At 20.0% G+C, this 26,333-nt stretch overlaps 3 protein-coding genes across 3 annotated transcripts; 1 reads left to right on the top strand and 2 right to left on the bottom strand.

Moving 5' to 3' along the window:
• Window positions 1–1,354: 1,354 nt before the first annotated feature.
• On the bottom strand, window positions 1,355–14,068 carry SRAE_X000042300 (Regulator of G protein signalling domain and Regulator of G protein signalling superfamily domain and Regulator of G-protein signalling, domain 1-containing protein; the record flags this gene model as incomplete). Its single annotated transcript, XM_024644766.1, has 11 exons — window positions 1,355–1,552; window positions 1,599–2,555; window positions 2,603–2,731; window positions 3,342–3,358; window positions 3,409–3,748; window positions 3,829–4,031; window positions 4,523–4,718; window positions 12,562–12,696; window positions 12,815–12,898; window positions 13,002–13,094; window positions 13,334–14,068. 11 exons carry the CDS (start codon window positions 14,066–14,068, stop codon window positions 1,355–1,357), a joined length of 3,087 nt encoding a protein of 1,028 aa, XP_024510292.1.
• A 2,882-nt stretch (window positions 14,069–16,950) lies between these two features.
• SRAE_X000042400 (Serine/threonine-protein kinase BRSK2) lies at window positions 16,951–20,145 on the bottom strand (the record flags this gene model as incomplete). The annotated part of the gene is made up of 4 exons (XM_024644767.1): window positions 16,951–18,985; window positions 19,141–19,281; window positions 19,436–19,616; window positions 19,722–20,145. 4 exons carry the CDS (start codon window positions 20,143–20,145, stop codon window positions 16,951–16,953), a joined length of 2,781 nt encoding a protein of 926 aa, XP_024510293.1.
• A 4,340-nt stretch (window positions 20,146–24,485) lies between these two features.
• SRAE_X000042500 (Tetracycline resistance protein, TetA/multidrug resistance protein MdtG family and Major facilitator superfamily and Major facilitator superfamily domain, general substrate transporter and Major facilitator superfamily domain-containing protein) lies at window positions 24,486–26,176 on the top strand (the record flags this gene model as incomplete). The annotated part of the gene is made up of 4 exons (XM_024644768.1): window positions 24,486–24,491; window positions 24,560–25,132; window positions 25,196–25,957; window positions 26,000–26,176. The coding sequence occupies 4 exons, from the start codon at window positions 24,486–24,488 to the stop codon at window positions 26,174–26,176; spliced, it is 1,518 nt and encodes a 505-aa protein (XP_024510294.1).
• Between the last annotated feature and the right edge of the window lie 157 nt (window positions 26,177–26,333).

A 26,333-nucleotide genomic window follows, 5' to 3' on the forward strand; every position in this document is an offset into this window, starting at 1 on the left:
ATATATATATATAAATAATTTATATTCCTATATGTTTATCATATCATTATGCATTATTTCTTCTATCTTTTAAAAATATTTTTTTTATATAGACAATTTTTAAAAACTAGTTTATCGGATTATTTTTTAACATTTAGAATCTCAAATATAAATATTTCTAGTTAAAGATACCTTTTGATAAACTTAATAATATTTAAATGTACTATATTTAAAAAAGATTATCCCTCTATTAAAAGAATTTTAACTTCTCTTTTAACCATAAAATATGATGTTAGATAGTTTATTTATGAGCAATTTAAAAAAAAAGAACTATTAAATAAATTTTTTTAATTGACTATTTTAAAATTAAAATGATAAAAAAAGTAAATGTATTTTTTTATTAATAAAAAACAGAAAATGATATAATTAATAGGACAAAAAAAAATTATAAAATGTTTGGACAAAGAAGTAATACAGTAAATTCAAGTATACATTTGATGAAATAAATAATTATTTTATAAAATTTATATATATAATTTTCTTATGATGTGTATTGTAGATACAGCATTCGTCATTTTAATAGTTTTTAGAAAAAAAAAAAAAAAGATAGGTAGTGGATAATTGATATAGTCTTAGTTTTTGCCTATAAATGTCAAATTTTTTAATATAAAATGAAATATATTTTCATATAATATTGACAATTAATGGAAAATATTCTTTTCATACTAAGACAATATTTGTAAATTACAAAAAAAATTTTTTACATTTTTTTTAATTTAAAATATATAATAGAAAAAAATTTGTAAACAGAAGGAAACATAAAGTTAAAATGACTAATTTAGCTTTGCGGCCCTACGGATACATTAATTGAACTTTTTTTTTTGCCACCTGGCAAAGTTATGAAGGTTTAAATAATTTTTTTTTAAAACAAAAAAAAAATATTATTTTTTATCTTAAAAATATAATGAGTAAATTAGTTATAACTCAAATATATTTATAAGCATTATTATAAATAATACAATAATTGTTGTTATTAATATGGCAAGCCATATAAACCAGATTTAGCAGACCAAAAAATAATTTTTAATTGAAGGTATTAGAAATTATATAATTATTATGATATATAGTACAAAGCAATAGACACGAGTATAAACATTAAATGAAAGGGTATTATTTTTTGGGACTTGATGAGATGAAAAAATTTTTGAAATAAAAAAATTATATATACACATACATTTCTGTATACATATATAATATATAGAAACATCAAATGCAATTATGTATATATATCTACATGAAGTCTGGGTATAATCAATTCAAAATTATTCTTTCTAAATTTAAATACTTAATTTTTTTTTTTCGTCTATATAAATATTTAAACATAATCAGCTGGCTGCCAACCTAAACTTGAACTGGTGTCTGGACAATTAGATGTTGATACTGGTTCCTTATCACTACGAACGGCTGATGCATATATGGCTGGAACATGCGCCAAATTCCCGTTTGTTCCTTGAGAACCCGACAATACTGAAACTTCAACTTCTTTATTTTCTTTTTTCTTTTTTAATTCCTCCTTAAAATGATCTTTTTATTAATGTTAAAAATATATATTAATTTACCTCTTCTTTTAATAATTCATTTTTTTGTATCATAAATGCTTCATCAGCTTTTTGATTTTCTCCACAATATGGTACATCCATAGAAGACATAACTGTTTTTTTTGATGAATTATCATTTTTTGGTGTTGAATTTTTTCTTCCACCAGCTCCTTTATTTTGTGAATTATTTGTTGCGATACCAGATCTGGTGTGTGTTACTGCCAATTTTGTGTCTGAAAGTTTGTTACTTGGTTTTAATGAATTATTTTGACAATTATTTTGATCAGAATCTTTATTTCCTACAGCTTGGCTTGCCTTTCTACGAAATCTTGACATTATACTTTCTGTTGCTGATGATCCTTCAGAACGAGGATTTGAACTATTAGAACGGATAGCACTATGTTTATGACTTTTACCATCATTATCAATTGGTTGAACATAAAATGCAACATCACCATGTTGATGGAAAGGAAGATTTTGATCTTTTTGTGACATATTAGGTGAAACATTCATATCCAATTTTTGCAAATCTTTTTTTGGCATTTGTTGTCTTTCTTGTAATTGTTGGTATGTCATTACAGTTAATTTTCTTGGTGGTATTGATCCAAGTTGTGTTCTTGGTGGTACTTGATCAACTCCACCACAAAAACAAATAGCCGTTTGTGTTGGATCTATCATATATTTAGCAAAAAGTGGACGAATAGCACTCCCAATTGTGAGGCTATGCCTTGCTTTAACGGTAACCACTCTTGCTGGTTGTGGTGGTGTACTAGATTTAACAGTGGCATTTGGTGATAAAAATTCAACTGTCACAAATACTACAGAAACTAATCTAACACATCTATTATGTAATGCATCAACTGCTTGCCTTGCTGGATCTATTGTACTTCCTGTTTGTGCATCAACAACTTCTGTGGCAAATTTATCCATTCCATAACTTACAGCAATATTTGCTATCCATTTTGCTACAGATTCACGCTAAAAAAAAAGGCATACATAAATATTTTATATAAATATTAACTTACAGGATCTTTTAGGCATATTTTTTCACTAGAACATCCATCGTTACTAAGTAATGTACAAAATTTATCAACTTCCTGTGTTTGCCTTAATGGTCTTTGTAATTCCGTTGAATCTTTCCCCGATTCCGAAAACTATAATGATAAAATTAAAAAGTTTAATTATTTATTATAATAAAAAGCTTTTTTTTTATTAAGAAATGAAAGAATATAAATAGTTGTAAATTAATTTTTGACCATCATGTTTAATACTCTTGAGACTAAGTATATTAATTGGTTTCCTATATGTTTATAATTTACAAATATTTTTTTTTTACCCTATTTAAAATGTTACTATTCTATTATTTATAAAAATTTTTGTTACTATAAAATTATAATTATTTAATAGAATAAAAATTAATGTTATATAAAGCGTAAAAAAAGTATATATATATTGTTAACATTAATTATTATTCTATTACTAAAAATTAGATTATTTAAGATAAAAAAAAAAATGCCCTAAAATATTAAAATATATATCGTAGTTGTCAACATAATATATTAATTTTAAATTATCTAACGAATATATAATAAGTGGCAGCTGTTAGCATATATTATGATGATATGTAATTTAAAAATAGTATAATATGTTCAACAAACTATTTTAACTTTCATAAAATTTATAATTAATATTTATGATAAAAAAGAAAATAAGATATTTTCTTTATTTACATAAATTTTTCTTTATTTTCCTCATTTTTCTTACCTTCTTTGAATAGTTATCTAAAAAAAAAAATTATATTATTATTAAAATAAATTATATTACAACATACCGGAAGAATCTTCTAAACCAAGTGCATCTTTATCCTCTGCTGATGCAACTCTTAAATACCTTGGCCAACAATCATATTTAAGAAGATGAAATATTTGATATTGAGCAACATCATATAAATCAGAAGTAAATTTTCCTGCTAATACGGCATCTTTTATTGTTCTATTTGTTGAATTATCAATATTTACTGGTTCAGCACTATGTGTTATAAAATGGCGTTCAAAAATTTGTAAGCCAACAGCTTTCCTTTTCGTTAATTCTTCATCCGGTATTTTACGATATTCCTCAACAGCTAAATAAAAATTTAAATTTTCTACACAAAATTGTTGTTCTAGAAAGTTCTAAAAAATAAAAAAAAAGAAAGAAATATATATATATGCAATATAAAATATAATAAAGTAATCAATTTATTATGACATACTTGAAACGGCTTCCTTTTAATATCACATTTCAAAATTTTTTCTAGATCACTTTCTTTTGAAGCTGTTAATAGTGTTGGCATTATACTCAAAAAAGATAAGTCTTTTTCCGTTTCTAAAGACGGTTTATTTTTTTGTTGATTTTGTTGTTCGTTGTTTCCACTCTCCTGAGATGCAGTAAGATCCGCTTGGAAACATACAGAAGCTAGAAAAAAAAAGTATATTATAAAAATATTAAATAGAATGTTAAAAATTTTTAAAAAAAAAAAAAGTATGTATATTTATAATATATATAAATATATATTGATGAATCTTGGTATGATGATGATGAATAATAATGATACGACATAACTAAAACTATCTTTATAATGTTTGTGTGCGCATTATCGGTTAAGCTCATGGATACTATTATATCTATCTTTTTGGGCATTCTCAATAAAATTATCATATATTGAATGATTTAATAATAAAAAAATATATATATATATATATATATTTTTATAATTAATAACATTTAAAAAATGTTTTAATAAATATAATGTTTTATATATTTTAATATATAGTATTTTTAAAATAAAAACCATTTTGACTTTATTTAATGAGTACTTTTATGTTGAATGTCGTTATAAAACAATAGAATGCCACTTATTTACCATAATGGTGTATTAGCAAACATTTAAAACTATGTAAACTTACAACTTCCTATGAATAATTTATGCAAAGGCACATTTGTGACCGTGAAGTTATCACAGAAAGCCGATTCTGATGTAAAAAATTTTGTCTCCTTTAAAGGTAAAGTATTATTTTGATGTTGAAAATTATCTTCTCCTGGATATGTTGAATTAATGGGGCCGGTTAGTGACTTAACAAGGAGATTTGACTTGTTGGTTCCCTAAAAAAAATTTATAAAATATATTTATATAAATATATATGTATATATAAATTTAATGAATAAATAAAAATTAACAATTTTGGATCAATTTTTAATAAAACAAAATAATACTAAAAATTATATTATTAACATAATTTATGTAAAATTTTAAATTATATATATTATAACAAATTTTTAAAATTTTTAAATAATATAAACTATAATCTTTTTTATATTATATAATTTATAATATATTTTATCATTAAAACATGTGATTAAAAATTACTTTTTATAGTAGAATTATAATTTGATAAAATTTATAGTGATAAGTTTAATTTAAAATAAAAAAAATTTCTTTTTTTTTTTAATAAAATTAAATGAAGAATATTATAAAAGAAATGTGTATTATAAACATTAAAATGAGGGTGGAAGAGTACTTTAAAATGAAAGGGGTAGAAAATGGCATCGGGTGTTATTCAAAGGAGTCATGGTAGGCCGCGGTAACAAGCGTAGTAGATGTAGTTGATGAATTACACATTGTGGAAGAGACTGATAAGTGAAGAATAAATCTAGAGTGTATACAATATATGAAAACTATGTATAACTTTGGACTGCTATATAGAAAAAGCTGATATATTTATACAAACGTAGTAAGGCTATACTGGACCTGCGGCTAGACTTTTTTACACTAGCTTCTTTTAACTATTTTATACCACACATATATAAATATATACCCTGTAAAGCTGTATCACCATATTATATTAAAAAAGAAAAAAAAAATTTATATTAGTTTTTATTTGATGTTGTTAGAAGTTCATTATATGATAAGAGTACGAATAAAAACATGAAAGCAAAGTATTAAAAAAAAAAAAAACTTAAGCAAATTTAATAGATAAAAATTTTTATCGATAAAGTAATAAAAAATTTTATTATTTTTGTCAAAATAAAAAAATTTTATTATTTTTTTTTTTTTTATTTTTCTTATTTCTTATTATTTTTTTAAAAAAAAAAAGAAAAAAAAATTAATGACTTTATAAACTCTATTAAAAAACATTCATTTATTATTATATATAAATATAAAAAAGAAGATTTTTTCATCTTTTAGAATTGAAAAGGACACGTGGTAACAAAAAACATTACTATATGTAATTTGATAGATTTGCTGATATTAATTGGCTTCTATCTTTTTTATATATATAAATTTTGTTTATTGTATGGTAATTAAAGAGCTTTTTAGTAAAATAGAAGCTCTTTTTTTATATATACAAATAATATTTTACTAAACAATGTTTATTTATATTCCAAATAGTAAAAAATATATATATATATAAATGGATAAATATTATAATTTTATGCTATTTTATACTTAATTTACTTGTAATAATATGGACAAAAAAAAAGTAAGAATAAGAGTATGTATTTAAATTTATAAATTAAACAATGCATGACACTTTATTTATTTTTGACTTTATTGAAAAAAAAAAATTAATTAGACAAGAAAAAAACATATATTTTAGAATCCATAAATTAATAAAGTTATAGTCATACCTTAATGATTCTTTTTTTTTTATCTTTTTAAAATTTTATATTTGTTAAATTTTTTTTTTATAATTAAATTTCATTGGATAATTTATATCACTAATAGTAAATGTGATAACATTATAAATTGATGAAAATACAAAATGGCATACTTAATTGTAATTGATGAGTTAAAAAACAATAAAAATAATAGCGCTTTATTTTATCTGTATTTGAAATGTTAGTGCGTCAAAAACAAATAAGTGAAATTATAAAATGACTAAATAAACAAGGTATATAAAAGCTTTAAAAGTCTTACGCGACTAATGATCATATATAATTTTACCTTTTTTTTTTTTTGTTTTTTAATATTCACAAAATGAAATTGATATCTATTCAGTGAATTAAAAAGTACATAAAAGAGGAGGTAAAAAAGAATAATAATAATTATCACATGAATCATATTTGAAAGTATTTAATAAAAAAGCGTATTAAAAATTTATGACGAACATAGAGAATTGAAAATAGTGTAAGAATAAATATATATTTAAATGACGTTGGCTAAAAATTTTGTTTAATATCAAAAGTTTTATATTAAATGGTAGAACTTTTAATAACATATGTGTATAATATGGAAAGAATGTTAACCCGATATTATCAACATTGTCACTTACATGGTTGACTCATTTATAATACATATTGAACCAGGCGTATATTTATTTCAGATGAGGCAAAAAAATTATATCTAGATATATATATATATATATATATATCTACCACGAAGAATTTTTTTTAAGAAAAATGCAATAAAAATGCTATCTAATAATATGTGAAATCTCAATAACATAGTGTTATATTGAATTGGAAAATAAAAACGCTTTTAAAAAAAAATAACAAAAATATTTCTATGGTTGGTAAACAAATAAATAACAAAAAAAAAATCCTACTATAAAGTTAGAATCTTAAAATTTAATTGAAATTACATTAATTTTTGTAGTTAATGAAATGGCAAAATGTTAAAAAGGATAGCTTTCATTTCATTAAGTCAATATATATAAAATTTCTCATATTGGAGGATTTCATTTAATATTATTTTATGTCAATTTACATAACAATTTTTATTAAACACAAATATTGTAAAAATATATATTATATCATGTTATGATCTATCCTACTTTTTTTTTTATCAAATATTAAATCCCTATTTTATATTTCAATTACTTATAAATGAATTTTGATAAAAAAAAAAAATAATAATGAAATATATATATATTTAGAAAAAGTTGTTAAATTGTCATCATTTGATAAAAATATGTAATTATAAATAATTTTTTTAAAACATATCTTTTTTTTTAAAAAAATTTTAACCATACATAATTAATTTAAAAAGAAAAATTTTTTTTTAAATATTTCATTTATATTTTTAGTTATGATAATTTCTAATAAAAATTTTATTTTACCAAATAGATGTACTTTTTAATATCGAAACAACTTATAAATTCAATCAAGCTTCATATGGTAGTACTTAAGACATACATATATATATATATATAGATATGTATAAAGATGTCTATATTTATATAAGATTTATCTTTGAAGATGAGATTTTAAAAATGAAATAAAAAAGATAGACAAAATTAATATAAGTTGAGGTTAAGAAATATAAATTGAGAAAATATTAATAATAATACAAGTATTTTATATTATAAGGAGAAAAAAAAATTTTTTTTTTTGAAGCATAGTTAAGTAGCTAAACCTTAAATAATATAGAAAAAAAGATTTGTTTAATAGAAAAAAAAAAATTTTTTTTTAAATAATAAAATATGTTTATTAAAATTAACTTTTATAATAAATTGTATAAATTTTGTGTTATTATGTACGCAGTTGTGAGGAAGTTTTAGTTTATTCTGAGAAAGTATAGTTTTCATAGTAATTTCAAATTTGTCAAAAGACCAATGATAATTAACATTATATTTTAAAGCACTACTAAATAATAAATATGGTAGAAGTTAATTATTGAAAGTAATCTTAAGAAATGAAAAAGTTAAAATACAGTTAAAAGTCTTTCTAAGAATATTAATTATAAATATACAATTTCTTTGGAAAATAAATGTACATTAAATATTTTCTCAAAATAAAAGATTTTTTTTTTATTAATTTATTAAGTAGGAGTGAAAATAACTTATTAAACTCCCTTGGCTATACGTTACCTTTTTATGTATATATATATATATATTATTATAAATACAATCTTTATGTTAATCCTATAATTCTTTAAAAAAAAAAATCTTCCCTTAATACTTTGAAAATTAATTTAATATCACAAATATAGTTGATGAATAATAAAATGTATTGGGATAAAAAATGTGCAAATAGATAAGGCAAATTCTGTTTCTATTAATTAATTTTAATTTAAGAAAGTAATTTATTTTTAGCCTTAAATAGTAATGACATTTAAAAAAGTTTTATAATATAATAGACCCCAAAAATATTTATTTGGTAAGAATTAACGGTAGTAATATATAAAAATAATGAAAAAGATATACTTAAATTATATAATATTATACACTTAACCATTTAAGTGTGTATGTAGGTATATATATATATATATATTGAGTAAAATAATGATAAATAGTAAGTGGATATTTGAGAAAATAAAGCTGGAGTACCATAGAGGAAGGGGGTATAACAACACTTTAAGTTATACTATGCACATGCTTTAAGATATGTGATGGTTTTAAAAATAAAATATCTTTAAACCAAAGTAGGGGTTTTCATAGTAGAGGATGAATAAAACGTATAAAAATAAAGACACACGCTTTTTGTATTTAGTATATGATACTAGTTTAAAATTCTATCATTTTTATCAGTGTCCTTTTAACTACTAAATTTTAAATACTCTTCGCGCACAAAATCCTTCCAAATTGTTTTATATAACCATTTCTTTTTTATGTCTACGTTGGTGGAATATTTTATAATATATATATGCTTTTAACTTATCTATATATCTTACATTATATTATAAAAAAAAAAAAATTTTATATTTCTGCTTATTTTTTCTCAAATAAGATTTATATTATAAAGATAGAAAAAAAAAGTATTTAAATTAAAAATAATATATTATAAAAAGTAATATTGAATTAAAAATATATATATATATACTATTTAAATGATAATAAAAAAATAATTTTAAATGTAACAAAAATAAGATTTAACACAGTTTAGTAATTAAATTGAAAAAAAAAGTAAATAAGAAATAAATAAACAAAAAAGAAAATTTAACTGATAAAAAATAAATATCCATTTATATTAAATAGTAATATATAGAAAAATTACATTTAATATCCACAAATGCTTTATTATTATACAAGATAGGTGTACATAAAATATAAATAAAAAGTAGATATGATAGTAGTTTACACTATATATATATATTTTAAAATTTTAAATATTGCTCAGTTGTTAAATTACTAAATATATTAAATTAATAATACAAATATTAAAAAAGTTCTAATTACTTAATATTTTAAAAGTAATCAAAGTAAAAAAAAATTATACAAGTTAACTTTATGATATAATTTAAAACTTTATTTTATTTTTATTCATAATTTTTATAAAAAAAAAAAAAGTATTTAAAAGATAATAATTTTAAACTTTTTAAAAACATATAAGCTATTAGTTTAAAAATTGTTAAATTGTTTCAAAAGCACTTATATGGTCTTAAGCTTTACTACTTTTATAAAGTATCACATAAGAAAAAAAGAGTGAAAGTATGGCTATAATTATTTTTTGTCATTCAACTGGATATCCCAAAATTATTTATCACCAGCGAACTTTATATGTAATTGACTTTTAAAATGGTCTATAGAGCATCATAAAGATAAAATCCTAGATACAGTACACTAATAATGATAATCATAATACTTTTTAAATTTAATTTATTTTTAACATAAAAAAAATTTTTATTTAAATGTAAAAAAATTTTATAAATTTTTTTTCTTTGTTTAATAATTAATTAATATTTAACAAAAATACCAGTTAAAATATTAATATTAAAAAAAAAATTATGTTGTTTTAATATAAATTTATAAATATATCTGAAATGATATGTTTAATCATATATAAAATTTTGTAGATAGTAATTAGTATTTATAATTAAATATTTAATAAAATGTAAAAAGTATTATTATAAAATTTTTATCTTCTAGCTAAATTTACTCTTAAACATAGGAAAGTAGATTAATTTTAATAAATTTATATAAATATAATAAAAAAAAAATTTTTTTTTTTCTATTAATAATGAAAACAATTAAAAGATTTAAAAGTATAGTTAATACATATATATTTAAATTTAATGCTAATAAAAATGGATAGACTTTTTAAAATTCACTTTTATGATAATAATAAGTTAAAGTGGGCGTTGATTGAGAAATATCTTAATGTATGTGCATGGTACAAAAATTGAAAAGAATAGGATTTATGTATAACTAAGGATTGACTTTAATATTCATTCACTATTTGAAACTTTAAGAGCATGAGAATTTTTATCTTTTTCAATTCTAATATTCACATCATTAAATACTCACATTCTGAACTTGTATGTTCATATTGGCTTTTCATAAATTTTTACTTTTATCACACTATAATATACTATGACCTTGGAACTGAATACATTTAAAGAAGGAGATTAAATCTTATTAAGCATATTTGTTGTATTTAAAACTTTTTCTTAAAATTTTTAAATAATGCTTTTATATAAAATAAAGATTAAAAAGTTGGAATTAAAAATGTGAGAAAAACAAATCAAAATATTTAATGAAATCATTATTTATATTAGTCAAACATTAAAAGTTTATCTTCAATATTAATCTTAAATAAAATGTATATTTTTCACATATAAATATATTAAAAAATTACAAAAAAAAAAAAATTATAATTTTTAAAAAGTTATTAAATTAATTTTTATTACACAATTTGTATATTAAATAACAATCAACTAAGAATAAAGAATGAATTAAATTGTATTTATAAATAAAAAGAAAACTAAGACTTATATATAAAAAATAATAAAACTTTTCTCATAAATTTTTAAAACTTTACTCATGCCTAGAATAAATTTTTATTGAGAAAAGAATTATAATAATTTAATAGAAAAGAATTTAATACAAAAAAAAATGCAAACAATTTTAATTTTAAAAGAAACAAAATATTAGTCTGAAATTGTATATTAAAATTAAAGTGTGAATTTTATTTTTAATGATGTTAAAAATTTATTTATCTTTACATTATGATAAAAGTGCAGAAAATTTTAAAATAGTATTAAAATATAAATGTATTTTTTTCAATATTTTAAAATTTATTTAAAAAAAAAGAAGTATTATAATAAAGGGAAGAAAAAGAAGAAGAAAAGGAGATAACAATTAAAGATGATGGTATTATATTTTTGTATAATGATTGTATCAATATAAATATTTTTAATATATAAAATAATGATTTTTTTTAAAAATAAATAAAGTATATTACTATCAAATCTTCCTTTATGGTAATGACAATTTTTTTAAAATTATAAAAATGATAATAATATATTATTAGAATTATTTAATAATTAATAATACCAATGTCAAGGATGTGGAAAGTAATGAAAAATTTGATTTAATAATTAAAATTATAATTAAATATAAAACTTTAAAGAAAGTTGTCATCTTTTCATTTAATTTATAAATTTTAATTAAAATTACAATATTACTTTGATGGTGTGTAAGTAATGTGAATCATAAGTGTTTAGGTAATCAAAATAAATCCAATGAAAATATATAAATCATTTACAAAGTAAAAAGAAATTTTTTTCTTCTTCAACATTATATAATAATTTACAATTCTTTAATTTATAAATGAATAACTTTTATAAATGAAATTTTTACATAAATAATTATTTAATTTTTAAATATATAAAAATGAAACTTATAAATAGCTTTTAAAAAAAATATAAATATATAACTTAAATTGAAAAAAAATATTTTTATGTAAAATAATAAAAAAAATTATTTTACAGATACCTTTTATACGGTAATTCGTTAGTTTTATTACCTACCAGGTAACAGTAAATTATTAAATTAATAAAAAAAATTAACCATAAGAAATATTATACGGTATTCTTTTTTTTTATATTTTTAAATGTTCTCTTATTCAATATAATTATATTGAAATATTTTTAAGTTTAATAATTAATTTTAATTGCTCAATGTTTCCCTTTTTTTATTAAAGAAAAAAAAAATTTTAACTTTAAAATAGAAAGAAACATTTTTTTTTCTTAACTATTATCAATATTTTTATAATAAATACCTACCTGATCGTTAGTAAAAAATTCAACATTTTTAGAATCCTTATCAGGTAAAACTTTTATCTTTTCCGTAGATACATTTTCAATTGACTTCTTGTTATTCTTCTTACGGCCAAAGAAAAAATTTTTAAACCACATATTCTAGAAAAAAAAAAAAAAAGAATTAAAATAAAAGTATTAATATAATTAATTGTTTAAAATGTATACTGATAATTAAATATAAAAGAAAAAGAAAAAATCTTGATATATTTAAACATACTGGAACAGTTATTTTTGTTTCTGAAGATACTCCTTGAATAATTGAGTTTTTTTCAATAGATTGTATATCAACAAGAGATGATGTCTAAAAATAAAGGTATTAATTTAAAATTATGTTTCTAAGAAACAACTATATATATCATTATATGAATATAAAGGTATATTGAAATTATTTTGTTATATTTTACCTTTATTGCTCCTCCCAAGCACTGAGAGATATTTTTTTTGCCCTCTTTTGGATTGTTCTCTCTCTCAATTCTATTACAAATTAATGTATTATCCTAAAAAACCAATTTAAAAATTATTAATTTTTTGTTTAAAAAAAATAACAAGATATGTAATAAAAGAATATTTCTATAATATAAATATATTTCTTATAAGTTATATTAAATAGAAAAGAATGATTTAAAACATATCTCGCTTTCACATTATAAATATCTTTTTTTTTCATGTAAAATTAAAAAATATAAAAAGCCATTTTACTAAATAAAAATGTATGCATATATTTATATAAAAATACCTTGAATGAATAACTACTATTCTCTTCTATTCTTTCATCAGATTTATTAATAATTTTTTCAAATGGAGCAGATAATTTTGTATCGACAAATTGAATTGAATCTCCATCATTTAAATTTTTTTTAATAGAATTTCTTACATTGTTACTATGATTATAAGGTGAAACAGAATAATTTGTAACTAGGAATAAGTTATCATTCTTATTTTCTTTTGTACTTTTTTTATTCTTTGGTGATGATGTCGTTGTAAAGATATATTTTCCTTCAATAAGTGAACTAACAGAACTTGATAATCTTTTTAAAGTAGATTTAGATGATGTTATTATAAAATTATCTTTTGAATGATGTGATGATATAGTTTGTAAATTATTTTGAATATTAGACTGTTCCTTAGAATCACATTTTTTTACACTTTCATTACTTAAATTATTTTGTAGTAATTTTTGACGCATTGCATAACATCTTCTTGAATCACGGAGACGATGTGTACCACTTCTAATAAAACTTGATATACCATTCTTTGTTGATACATTTTCAATGGAATTTGAGTAATTTGGTTCATTAAAATGAGTAATAATTATTTTTGATTCACCATTATTATCATCATTAATAATTGACTGATGTATTTTATTACAAACTTTATCATTATTATCACCATCTAAACAATTTTCTCTTAATAAATTTGATTCTTTTTGATAGTTTTTTTTTTCATTCGTTTCTTTTATTATTTCATCCATTGGTTACATATATAGAACAATATAATACTAATTTTTTTCTAATATTATTACTTCGACATTTAACTTTTAATAGTTAATAATAAAATATTTATATAATTTTTTTATATAAACTGAAGAAATGTTATAAAATATCTAAATTAGTACCCATTTACAATAGAATTATTTACCAATAAAAAAAATTATAGTTGAGATGTCCTGTATTTAGGTAATTACATATATATTCATATATTGGCGCCAACTTGTTTTTTTTTTTTTTTCCTAAGATCCAATAAAGAATGTTTTCGAGTAAAAAAATTTAATAGAATTTTTAAATATGTAAAAATTTTTTTTTTAAATATTCTAAAAACTTATTTATTTTTATTCTAAAAAATATAATTAATTTTTTTTGCCGTTTTATAATTTTTTTGTTGATAAAGTACATAACAAGTTATATATTAGTAATAAATGTCAAAAAAAAGATAGTAAGGAACATGACACAAATTAAATTAAAAGAAAACTTTTCTATACTTTTTAATGTAACTAATTTTAACAAAATAAAAATTATTTCTATATAAAATTTGTTATTATTGTTACTTAACTTTTATTTTTTTTTTAAAAAAAATAAAATATGTCAGTGATTTAAATAAATTTAGTATAAGTATAAATTATTAAAAGAGACTTTATCAAATAATCAGAAAAATAATAAATCCTGATTTTGTAAAGAATTTATATTGATAATAATATAATATTATAGAAAAAAAATAATATGAAATATTTTTATAAATAACAATAGTGGTAGAAAAAATAAAATAAAATACTAAAACTTTTGTTACTTTTTTTTTATAAAGTATTTGTACATATTAATAAATATTGAAAATAAACAAATTTTTGTTATAAAATAGTAAAAATGATATGCACTCATTTTAAAAAATTTTTTTAGTTTCACAACATATAAAGATTTAATCTATATTTATTATAAACATTTTTAAGCGATAAAAATAAATCTTTTATTTTAATGATCTATTTTATTATTTTTAAAAGCGGGAAAAAGAAAGAATAATTATATAAAAATATTAATAGACTTATTCTAAATTGACAAAAATAAAAATTTTAAAAATCTGGTAATAAAAGAATATATATATTTATCACTTTTTATTATTTATTAAATGATAATTAATGCTTTTACAAAGAAATTATAACTTTTCTTAAAAATATTACAAGTTAGACCTTGAATGATGGGAAAATTATTATAAAAATAAATAAATATTTATTGATAAGGACATTGACATTTTTATTTAACAACGTATTTTTGAATGGAAACATAAATAAGCAAATGTTGGGTGTTTAAATAAAATGACAAAATATTTTTGATTTTTATTATAAAATGGTAGAGTAAGATATACGTTATATATTGTTATATGAACAATTATATATCTATAAACATATATATTATATCAAAAATGGAAGGTGAGAGAAGTTTTACATTTATTTTAATTATACACAAAATATAAAATAATAGATTTTTACTATATTTCTATTGTATATTTTATATTATAAACTAAATTATTATATGTATATATGTAAAATATTTTTTGGCGGTAGATTGTCATTAATTAAAATATATTTAAAATGTATTAAAGATAAATTTAACTTAAATATTTAAAAAAAAAGAAAAAAAAAGAAAAAAAAAAAAGTTTTAAAATAACCTTTTGTATAATTTATTTTATTAAATAATCTAACATATTTGACATATAAATGAATATCTTTCTTTTTTAAATATAGTTGTAAATTTTTGGATAAATAAAATTATAGTGTAAAGATGTTTTTTATGATCTTATAATATTATTATAAAAGTACATCTTTAATATGAGACATTAAATATTTATGAAGAAATAAAAATATTTATAAATAGTAAAAAAAAAAACATAAAATTAAATATTTTTAAAAAAAATTATATATATTAAAATATAATATAATAAAATAACGTAATATTTAAAAAATAATAGACAATGATAGAAAAGGCCAAAGATAAAAATTTTTACAATAATGTTATATCACGAGCCTACAAGACTAGGACATTATTTCAATTAACGTGATTGTTAACTTTAACTCTTTCCTACCTCATCTTTTTAAATATAAATATTCATATATTTATATATTCAAATTGTCACCAGACTCTTTCTTATGTATTCGCACTGTTGGTAGCTGCAAATAGATCTTGTAAAGTATACAAGCTAGTTGATCGAATGATATATATTCGTTTAATATATTTTCATTTGCTACACAAAAAAAAAGGAACAATAAGAACTTAGTCTCCACACTTTCTTATGTGATTTTTATATATGTAATATTGTTTAACATCAACCAAATAGATAAATTTTAACAACCTCTAAACATATCGAAAATTGTTTTTATCTTTCTTTTATTTATTTCTTAAAAACATTTTATTTATTAAAAAAAAAAAGATTTATTAATATAATTAATATATATGTATATTATAATTTTAAAATATAATAAAATATAATTTTTACAAATAGCATTTATTTTAAATTACTAAATACTCACATAAACATTTTTGCTCCTTTATATTCTATTGTATTGTTTCTTTTTATAAAATATTTCTTCAACAATTTTATAATAAAAAAATTTTTATAAAAATTAATTTTTAAAATATTGTTAAATGATTGTTGATTAATATTATTAGATATAAACAAGTTTATCAAAATTTTTCTTATAATTTTCATGAGTATTTTATATTGTTTAAGAAATAAAAAAAAAATACATATATATTGATGAGTAAAATTTGATAAAGTAACATTATATTGGTAAAGTTAATTATCATGTAAATTGTTTCAATGATATAATATTAAGATAATTTTTATATTTTAAATCATTATTGTATATTATTTTTTGGAAGATGAATAAGTTAAACGAAATGATCCTATTTGAGTATTACTTTTTAACTTTTTTTTTTCCATCTCCTGTTGTTTTTCTTTTTCTATTTTTTCAGTCATTTGCGATTTACGATTAGGCACTATCATACCTATCATATTAGGATCCATTGTTTCAGAACAATTACTACCAACACTAGAATCAGATAGACGCCTTGGTTTAACCATTATTGAAGCTTGTTGTGACATTTCTCCTCTTTGTTGTGGATTATTTTGTAATACCACTGATAAATGATCTACCAGTCTTTTGAAACGTCTTAATGGTCCTGCTAATAATGTAAATTGTACAACATATGTTGGTGTTGAAGGATTATTAGCATGTGGACTAAGTAAAATATCAACTTGCATTTTTATTCCTCTAGAGAATACTCCACCACCAACAGTTGGACCACGTTTATATTCTACTTTAAATGAATTTTGTCCTATAACAGAATGACTTAATTCATGAATTGTAAGAAATGTTCGAATTAGTTCAGCTTTAATACCATTTAATGATCTTCCATCAACTGGAACACATTGAACATCATCACGATCTTGACTCATATTTGATGTTAATGAACCAAACCAACTTTTTTTAACAAGATCTGCTGTATCTAATATTTGTGTATCTTCTGAATCAGATTCACATACATTAGAACCACTACTCATTTTTCTTCTATGAAATCTTGGTGTACCAAGGAATGAATTTTTAATATTATTTAATTTAGATCTCCATGGACCAGAGGATGATGATGTATTTGATACATTAGATGTAGCTGTAGAAAGGCTTGTTGTTGATGAATTGACAGATGTTGTACCACTTCCCTGTGGTACATTTATCATTGATGTTATCATATTTGAAGAATTAGTTGATGTGGATGATGATGAATTTGAAGGATTATGAGGGGAGGATGTTGTTACTTTTGTACTACTTGTAGATGTAATACTTATATTACTACCTCCTGAATTTCTAGATTGTCTTGATGCTGTTGCAACAGTAATAGGATCAATTGGTTGAGTATGATAATGATAACCTGGTGATGATCTATTACCATTACGTGGTTTAATATCACAATTTGTAAATGTTGGTATATGACGATTATTAGTTGTTTCTTGTTTAATAATATTTGCTCCAGTATTATGACTTGTACTACTAAAAATATCACGAACAATTGTATTGGGTGAATTTGTAGGACTACCACCAAGTGATGAATGTCTTTGTCTTGTATATCTACCAAATGTTTTTCTTGGATTAATAGGTGAACCTTCACTAATTGAACCATATGGATATCTTGATGGTCTTGAAGTATCTGTTCTTTTTTTTGGTGGATCATGTGATGATATATTACCTCTTATTATAACTTCTGTATCATCTTCCTGAGCTGGGCGACGTCTTTTTCTATCAAGTAACAAAAAATATACCATTTTTTCAGTATTATGTTTTGATGATAATAATGAATTAATAAGATTTTCTTTATTTTTAAAACATCCAAGACTATTCATATGTCTAAAAACATCAGGATCAATATTTTCTTCACTTGGTATTATATGTGTTTGTACAACTTGTGACATTGGTAATTCTAATTCTGGTTCACTTTTTGATGTACCAGCAACCCATGGATGTCTAAAGACATTTGCTAATGAAATACGTTTATTAGGATCAACTTCAATCATACTACGTAACAAATTTTGACAATCTGTTGGAACAAAATGTGGAATATGAAAAACACCTTTTTTAACTTTTTCTAATAAATTTCTTAAATTATCATCATCAAATGGTAAAGCACCAACTAATAATGCATAAAGTATAACACCACAACTCCATACATCAGCACGCCTTCCATCATATTTATCACCACGAATAACTTCAGGACATGCATAATGTGGTGAACCACAACTTGTTTCTAACATAGATCCTTCAACTTGTAATGATGCCATTCCAAAATCGGCAACTTTTATATTGTTTTTTTCATCAAGTAATAAATTTTCTGGTTTTAAATCTCTATGGCTAAACAAAAAAAAATAAAAAATATTATTATTTTATTTAAAGGAAAATTATTCTTTTTTTTTAAAATAAAACTTAAAGATATTATTTTTTATGTCTTTTAAGGGAGTGATTAAGATATAAAAATTATAATATATACAATTTTATTTTATACTTACCAAATATTATATGCATGGCAAAAATCAAGAGCTGAAATAATTTGACGGAAAAATTTTCTTGCTTCTTTAGCCATTAAACGTCCTTTTTTAACAAGATAATCAAAAAGTTCACCACCTGATACATGTTCCAATAAAAGATAACTAAAAATAATAAATATAAATATATTATGTAATATATATCTATTTCTTCTATTTATAGTAGTTACATATATAATATATATCATTTATATATATTTTTAATATGTTAAAATAAAAATAATATTAATTTATTTTATTTTAATATATGAAAACTTACAGATATTTTTTGTTTTCATAAACATCATATAAATGAAGAACATGTGGATGTTCAATTAATTTCATTATTGCAATTTCTCTTTCAACTTTTTGAAGAACACTTTCACTTAAACGTTCTTTATTAACAATTTTGACAGCAACTTTACGTCCAGTTATACAGTGAATTCCCGTTTTTACCAAACCTAAATAAATTTTATTTACATTAATTATGTATAAAGTTAAGATTGATAATAAAAATTTTTTTTTAATTTAAATAATACATTTAATAAATAATTAATAAATCTTACCAGTTTGTCCTTTTCCAAGTGTCTTTTCTAACTTATATGGACCACAATATTGGACTTGAGAACCAGAATTAATAGATGCAGCAAGATGACTTATAACTGACTCAACATTACCAGATGAAGAATTATTACCATTTGCTTTAGTTGATGAATTTCCACATGTTATATTTCCAGGATTTGTAAAAGATGATGGAGTGCTACCACATCCATTAGAATTATTTTTTTTATCGTTATTATCACTTTTTGTTGGGGTAATCATAATAATATTTGAGTTAATTGATGAAATAGTTGTATCAACAGAAGGATTCGAAGAATTGGTAAAACAACTCATTCGCTTATCCGATCTAGCCTTTTCTCCAGGCTCATCATTTAATGAAGAAAGGTGTTGATTTATTTTAGTGACAACTTCCTTAAAAGTGTCAAACATAAATAAAAAAATATATATAATTACGGAAAAACTGCCCACTAAAAACCAACTAAATGTATAATAGTTAGTCTTGTGTCACCAATAAAATAAGTATAATGTGTATATAAATTTTTTTTTTTAAATTTAAAGAAAAAAAAAAATAATAATAAAAATAAAATTGTAGTTTTCCGAAATAAATAAAACTTGCTATTATTTTGTAAAGACTTTAGATAGATGGAGAATGATTTAAATTAGGCAGGTATCTAAAAATAAAATAAAAAAAAATGGATAAAGGTTTTTATTGAAATAAAAATTAAATTGTTAAAAGAGTAATAATAGTAAAAAGGAATAATAAATGTTAAGTTAATAATTATCAAGGGTATACAAAATTATATAATAATGGGACAGCCTAAATTTGTTAGACCAAGATAATTTATTTAACCTCAAGTAACATTTAAGACCATATTAAAGATTTAGATAAGTTAACAACACGTAAAGTTTTCAAAAATAAAATGTAAGCCCTATAAATAAAATAGGCATTTTGGCAAATTAATGTGAAAAAGACCTAAAGTCTTTTTTCATTGTAGTTGATTGTTAAAAGAAGGTTATAAAATAGAAAAATGATATATTGAGAAGTTAAAAGTATCGAAATACATTGACAAAAAAAATTTTTACGCTTTATATTTTTAGAATTAAATAACAAAAAAAATATTTATATATTTTATAGAGAAAAATGAAAATATTAGAAGACATAATTTAAATATTGTAAAAAAAAATACATGTATATATTATTTTAAAATCTACAAATATTTTTATAGAATATTTAATTTTATAAATTAAATTTTAATTAAAACAATAATAATATTAACAATATTTTAAAAAAAAAAAGCTATATTATAATATTGATAACCTTATTAGTAGATTACAATATTATGTCATTAAATATTAATCTAAATATATATTAAAAATACAAAAATAAAGATATATTTTAAGTTTTCATTTCCCATTATAATTATTTTAATTTATTTTTTTTAATTTAAACATTTTTTGGAATTATGTGTTTATTTATATGATTTTAAAAGCAATTTTATCATTATCATTTTATGGTTGAGGATAAGAAAAGATAAGGAAAAAAGCTTTATACCATGATATTAGATAATGTTCCATTTTAGATGACCAACAATGTATAATGAAAGAAAATATTACAAATTTGACTGTAATAGAGTTTATAAGGAAAACATTATATATATATATATATGTTTATATCTACATGAAGAGTGAATGGGAACATTGAGTTTGAAAAATATATAACGAGTGCCCTGATGAACCTATAGTATTGTGAAAATATATAGATTAGAGTATTAAAAATAGTAATGTCCAATACATATATATATATATATATATAAAATAAAACTGGGTTGTATGAATAGAAAAGGAAAGTAGTCAAGTAACTATGTGTGATAAAAAGTGACGAGAAAGTATGGCATGTAAAGCAAATGCATGAAAAATAAAGAAAGAATGAAAGATAAGCGGCTGGTAGATGGTGTTGTTGATAAAAATGAGATGAAAGCAAGTTGCTAAGACTCTTTTCCTATAATATATATATATATATATATATATATAAATATATATATATACATCTATATAAAGAATATATCTATTGACACTTAATTTATTATAAATATTACCTATAGAAATATTTCTAATAATTAAATGTTAAATCTTTATAAATTCTTTTAAAATTACTTTCAATTTATATAAATGATTAATATATTAAAAAGAATAGAAAATTAATAGAAATTATTAATATTTTTCTTATTATTCATGACATAACTTTATATTTTATTTTAATAAAATTTATTAGATTTATAAATTTGTAATATGTATATTTTCTAAAAGACATTGTACTTAAATGAACTAAATTATAGATAGCAACTTATATATTTGTTATAGTCATTAAAAAAATATATATTTATCAAACATAAAGATTATTGCATTAATTTACTAGAAAACTCTCCATACAACAATGTTTACTAAATTTTGAAAAATTTTTACAATACTTAAACAAAATTTATTAATTTCAGTTGGTATATATAACAAAATTTAGAAAAACTGTTTTAGTGCACTTAACACAATTATTAAGAACAACTAAAATTTTTAATCATTAACACATAAGTATATCTTAAAAAAAGTATAAAAATTTTAAAATATATTTTCAATGAAAAAAATATATATTAAAAAGAATAAAAAAAAAATTTTTTTTTTAATTCAATTCTAAATATAACTATAATAAATAAATTGATGATATATTTTATAAAAAGTCATAACACAACAATATTCAAATGAAGTCTTCGTTATTTTAATGAAGTAACAAATATCATATAGAATTTTTTACAGTTTACTATGTACATATTTAAAATAGGATAAATTTTACATATAAAATTAATAGTTATTGTGTAAAACAATAGCAAAAAGTACAACATATGGTTGTATAATACTTTCAAAAGTATATTTTAACTTTGAAAATACATAAATCATGTTTCTTGAAATAAATTTATTGTAGAGAAAATAGTAAAGATTTTACGAATACTTTAAAAATATAAAAATGATATATCAAAGTGTTTGTATACAAATGTATTTCAAAATAATAAAGATATATATGGAATAAATTGAAAAGCTTTTCCAAAAATTTTATATAATTTAGAAGAACTTCTTCTCATATTTTATATAACTTTGTATTTTAATGAATTTCGATATCATTATAAATATCTATACACAAAATAATTAATCACTAAAAATGGAAAAAATAGCATCAGATATAACTTTCGACAACATTTAAAAAATTTTTTATATACATATATGATTATTTTCTTAAAAAATATTAATAAATCCTTTAGTTAATGGTAATCTATCTATGATGAAAAAAAAAAATAAAATTAAATTGTACTACTATAAAAAATATTGTTAAAAATGATATAAATATTTAATAATAAATTGACAATAATATAATTACCATTTTTATAAGGAAAAAATTATTCAAATACATCTTTATAATATTAGTTAATAAATGCAGGAAATAAAAATATGTATATTTAGTATTAAGCATTAATACATTAAAAGAATACATTTTTAATATTATTTTGAAGATTTTTAAAATAGTTTTAAAAGGAAAAAAATTTTTTTTTTCTTAATAATGAAAAAAATATATAAATGAAAAGAAAAATTTCAAAAGAAAAAAAAAACAAGACATTTATTATTTAAATAAGAAGATAGATATGACATATGTTTACTAAAAACAATTTTTTTTTATTGTAGTTATTTATGTACCAATTAACTAAATATTTTTTTAACATTTAAAAGACTTTTCTTTTTATAAATATATATATATTTTAATTTCTGTTAATTTTTTTTTTTATCGGTTAATATATTTTATACTTTATAGTTCTTTTAAAAATCTTGACACGCAAAATGCATATGATATACTTGGAGATGCGTCAATTTCTATTCAAAGAGAATGTAAGTTTTGACGTGTGCAAAAAGAAATAAAAAATAAATATATCAAATTTATGAAAAAGAAATTTATTATTTATATTTATTTATCTGATTTTATAAATATTTTAACGTGTTTTTTATACCTTCTTGAGTATGTATTATATTTAATTTTTGATAAATCTACTCCAATCACTCATTGATAAATACAATTTCTAATGTTAAATATACATTTTAACTAATATTATACTATAAGTTTTTGATTTTAATATTGAAAAATTATAAAATTTAAGTAGAATTATTTTGTAGTTTATTTAAAACTATTTATAAATTTTTATTACAATTAATAGATTCTAAAAATATATTTTCTATAAATAAAACATATTTTTTTTAATAAAATGTTTGACATTTTAAATTTTAATATAAGTATATTAAAAATAAACTAAAATATTTTGATGTAATTCATTAAATATAAAAGATTAAAAAAAAATACTATAGTTATTAATTTTAATAAAAAAAATTTTTTATTAAATTTTTTTTTTCTAATTATTAGTAGATTTTTGTCATTATTTGTCACAATAATATATTTTATTACAATAAATAAAGGAAGGACATCGATTACATTGTTCTACTTTAAATTAGTTTAAAATTAAGTGAAAAAGACTATATTTGTTTTATTATTCTTACAATTACTTTAATATATATTAAAATATTGTTAAACTATAACATATTTAAATATTTGATATAATAACTTATTTTATTTTTATTTGATGATATATAATATTAACTTTAATATTTAAAATTATTTTCAGATTGTATTATAATATTAGAAAAATCTTTTTTTAAATATTCAAATTTTGAAGCAGGTGATTATGGAGGCTAGTAATTTTTTTTATTATTTATTAAAATTTCAATTTTAAATATTAACATTTTTTATTATTTTTAGTGTGGTGAAAAAAACTATAAAAAACAGAAATCTATTTGGAGTATAATTTTTGACGAAAAAAAATTTGATAAGGATGATGTTTATTTGAAAAAAAAGCCACGATTAATACATGTTATTATTGTTATTTTTTTAGAATATTTTAGTTGGGGTCTTGTAACAATACCAGCAATTAATTTTATTGGAAGAAATTATCCTGAAGATAAATTTTTAATAAATGGTTTATCATCAGGGGGTAGAGGAATATTAGCTTTTATTTTTGCACCTATACTAGGAAAGATGACTGATATGTATGGACGTAAAAAATTTCTTTTTCTTACAGTGTTATCAACATGTTTACCAATTCCATGTCTTTTTCATAATAGTCAATGGTATGTAACAATATTTGTCGTAACAGGACTTACAGCAAATTCATTTGCTGTTGCTAATGCTTATGCAGCAGATATCACATGTTTAACAGATCGTCATACAGCATATAGTATTATATCTTCAACTTTTGGTGCATCATTTATGTTTTCACCTTTCTTAGGTGCAGCTATTACTAATACATATGGGGATCATATAGCAATTTTAATTGTAAATTTTTCTTTTTATATTTTTTAACATTTAAAAAAAATTTTTTTTCTTTTTTATTTATAGGCAACAGTTCTTATTATAATTAATTTGTTATATATTACATTTATATTACCTGAATCACTGCCAAAAATAATTATTAAAAATGAAAATTTAAATGACGAAACATTTTGGTTAGTTATAAATGAATTTTTTTCTCTTAGAAAAATGTGGGCTGATGAGTATACTTTTAAAATATCAATGATTATATTTCTTTCAAATGTTCCTGAAGCTGGACAAATATCTTGTTTCTTTATATTTTTAAGAGCAATTGTTGGAATGTCGCAAAATGAAGTTGGAATTTTTATTGCCTATGTTGGATTACTTACAGTTTTTTCACAATTATATGTATTTAAATATTTAACTAATTCAATTGGTATAAAAGGAACATTAGCATTTGGTTTAATAACACAATGTATACAATTATTTTTTTATGGTTTTTGCAAAAATATTTATCTTATTTATTTTTTTGGATTATTTCTTTCATTAAGTCAAATGGTATATCCATCTATTGCATCAGCAGTTAGTTTATCATATAGTAATGAGGAACAAGGATCAGCACAGGCACTTATTAATGGACTTCGTGGTTTATGTAGTGGTATTGGTCCAGTTTTATTTGGTTTTATTTTTCAATTATTTAATTTTGATGTTCATAGTGATATAGATTCATCCATAACTATTAATGGTGCTAAATTTCCACCACCTAACATTAGAGTTAATCCATTAGCAATACATGTTCTTTCACCAAATAAAAATATTACTGATGATGAAAAAAGTTCTCAATTTTTAGTAAGTATAAAAGTAAAAATTTGTAAAATAATTTATTTTTAGAGAGTAATGCCAGGACCACCATTTGCATTGGGATCAATTTTAGTTTTTATTGCATTCTTTTTTTTAGTTGCTATTAAAAAAATTAAAGCAACAAATAAAAAAAATCATGGTTCTTTTCCTGAAGGAATAATAAATGATGAATCTGTTCCTCTAACTGAATATGTTGATATAGATTAAAAATTAAGAAAGAAAAACTAAAAAGAATTTTAAAAGGAACCTGATTTAAAAATGCGGGTAATAAAATTTTTTCGTGTATTTTAAGTCTACTTCCCAATAAGCCTTAACAATATCTTTTATACATAATTAAAAATTTTTTTTTTTGCAAATATTAGCA

Source organism: Strongyloides ratti (genome assembly GCF_001040885.1).
Source record: "Strongyloides ratti genome assembly S_ratti_ED321, chromosome : X".
In the NCBI taxonomy this organism is placed as follows: Eukaryota; Metazoa; Nematoda; class Chromadorea; order Rhabditida; family Strongyloididae; genus Strongyloides; species Strongyloides ratti.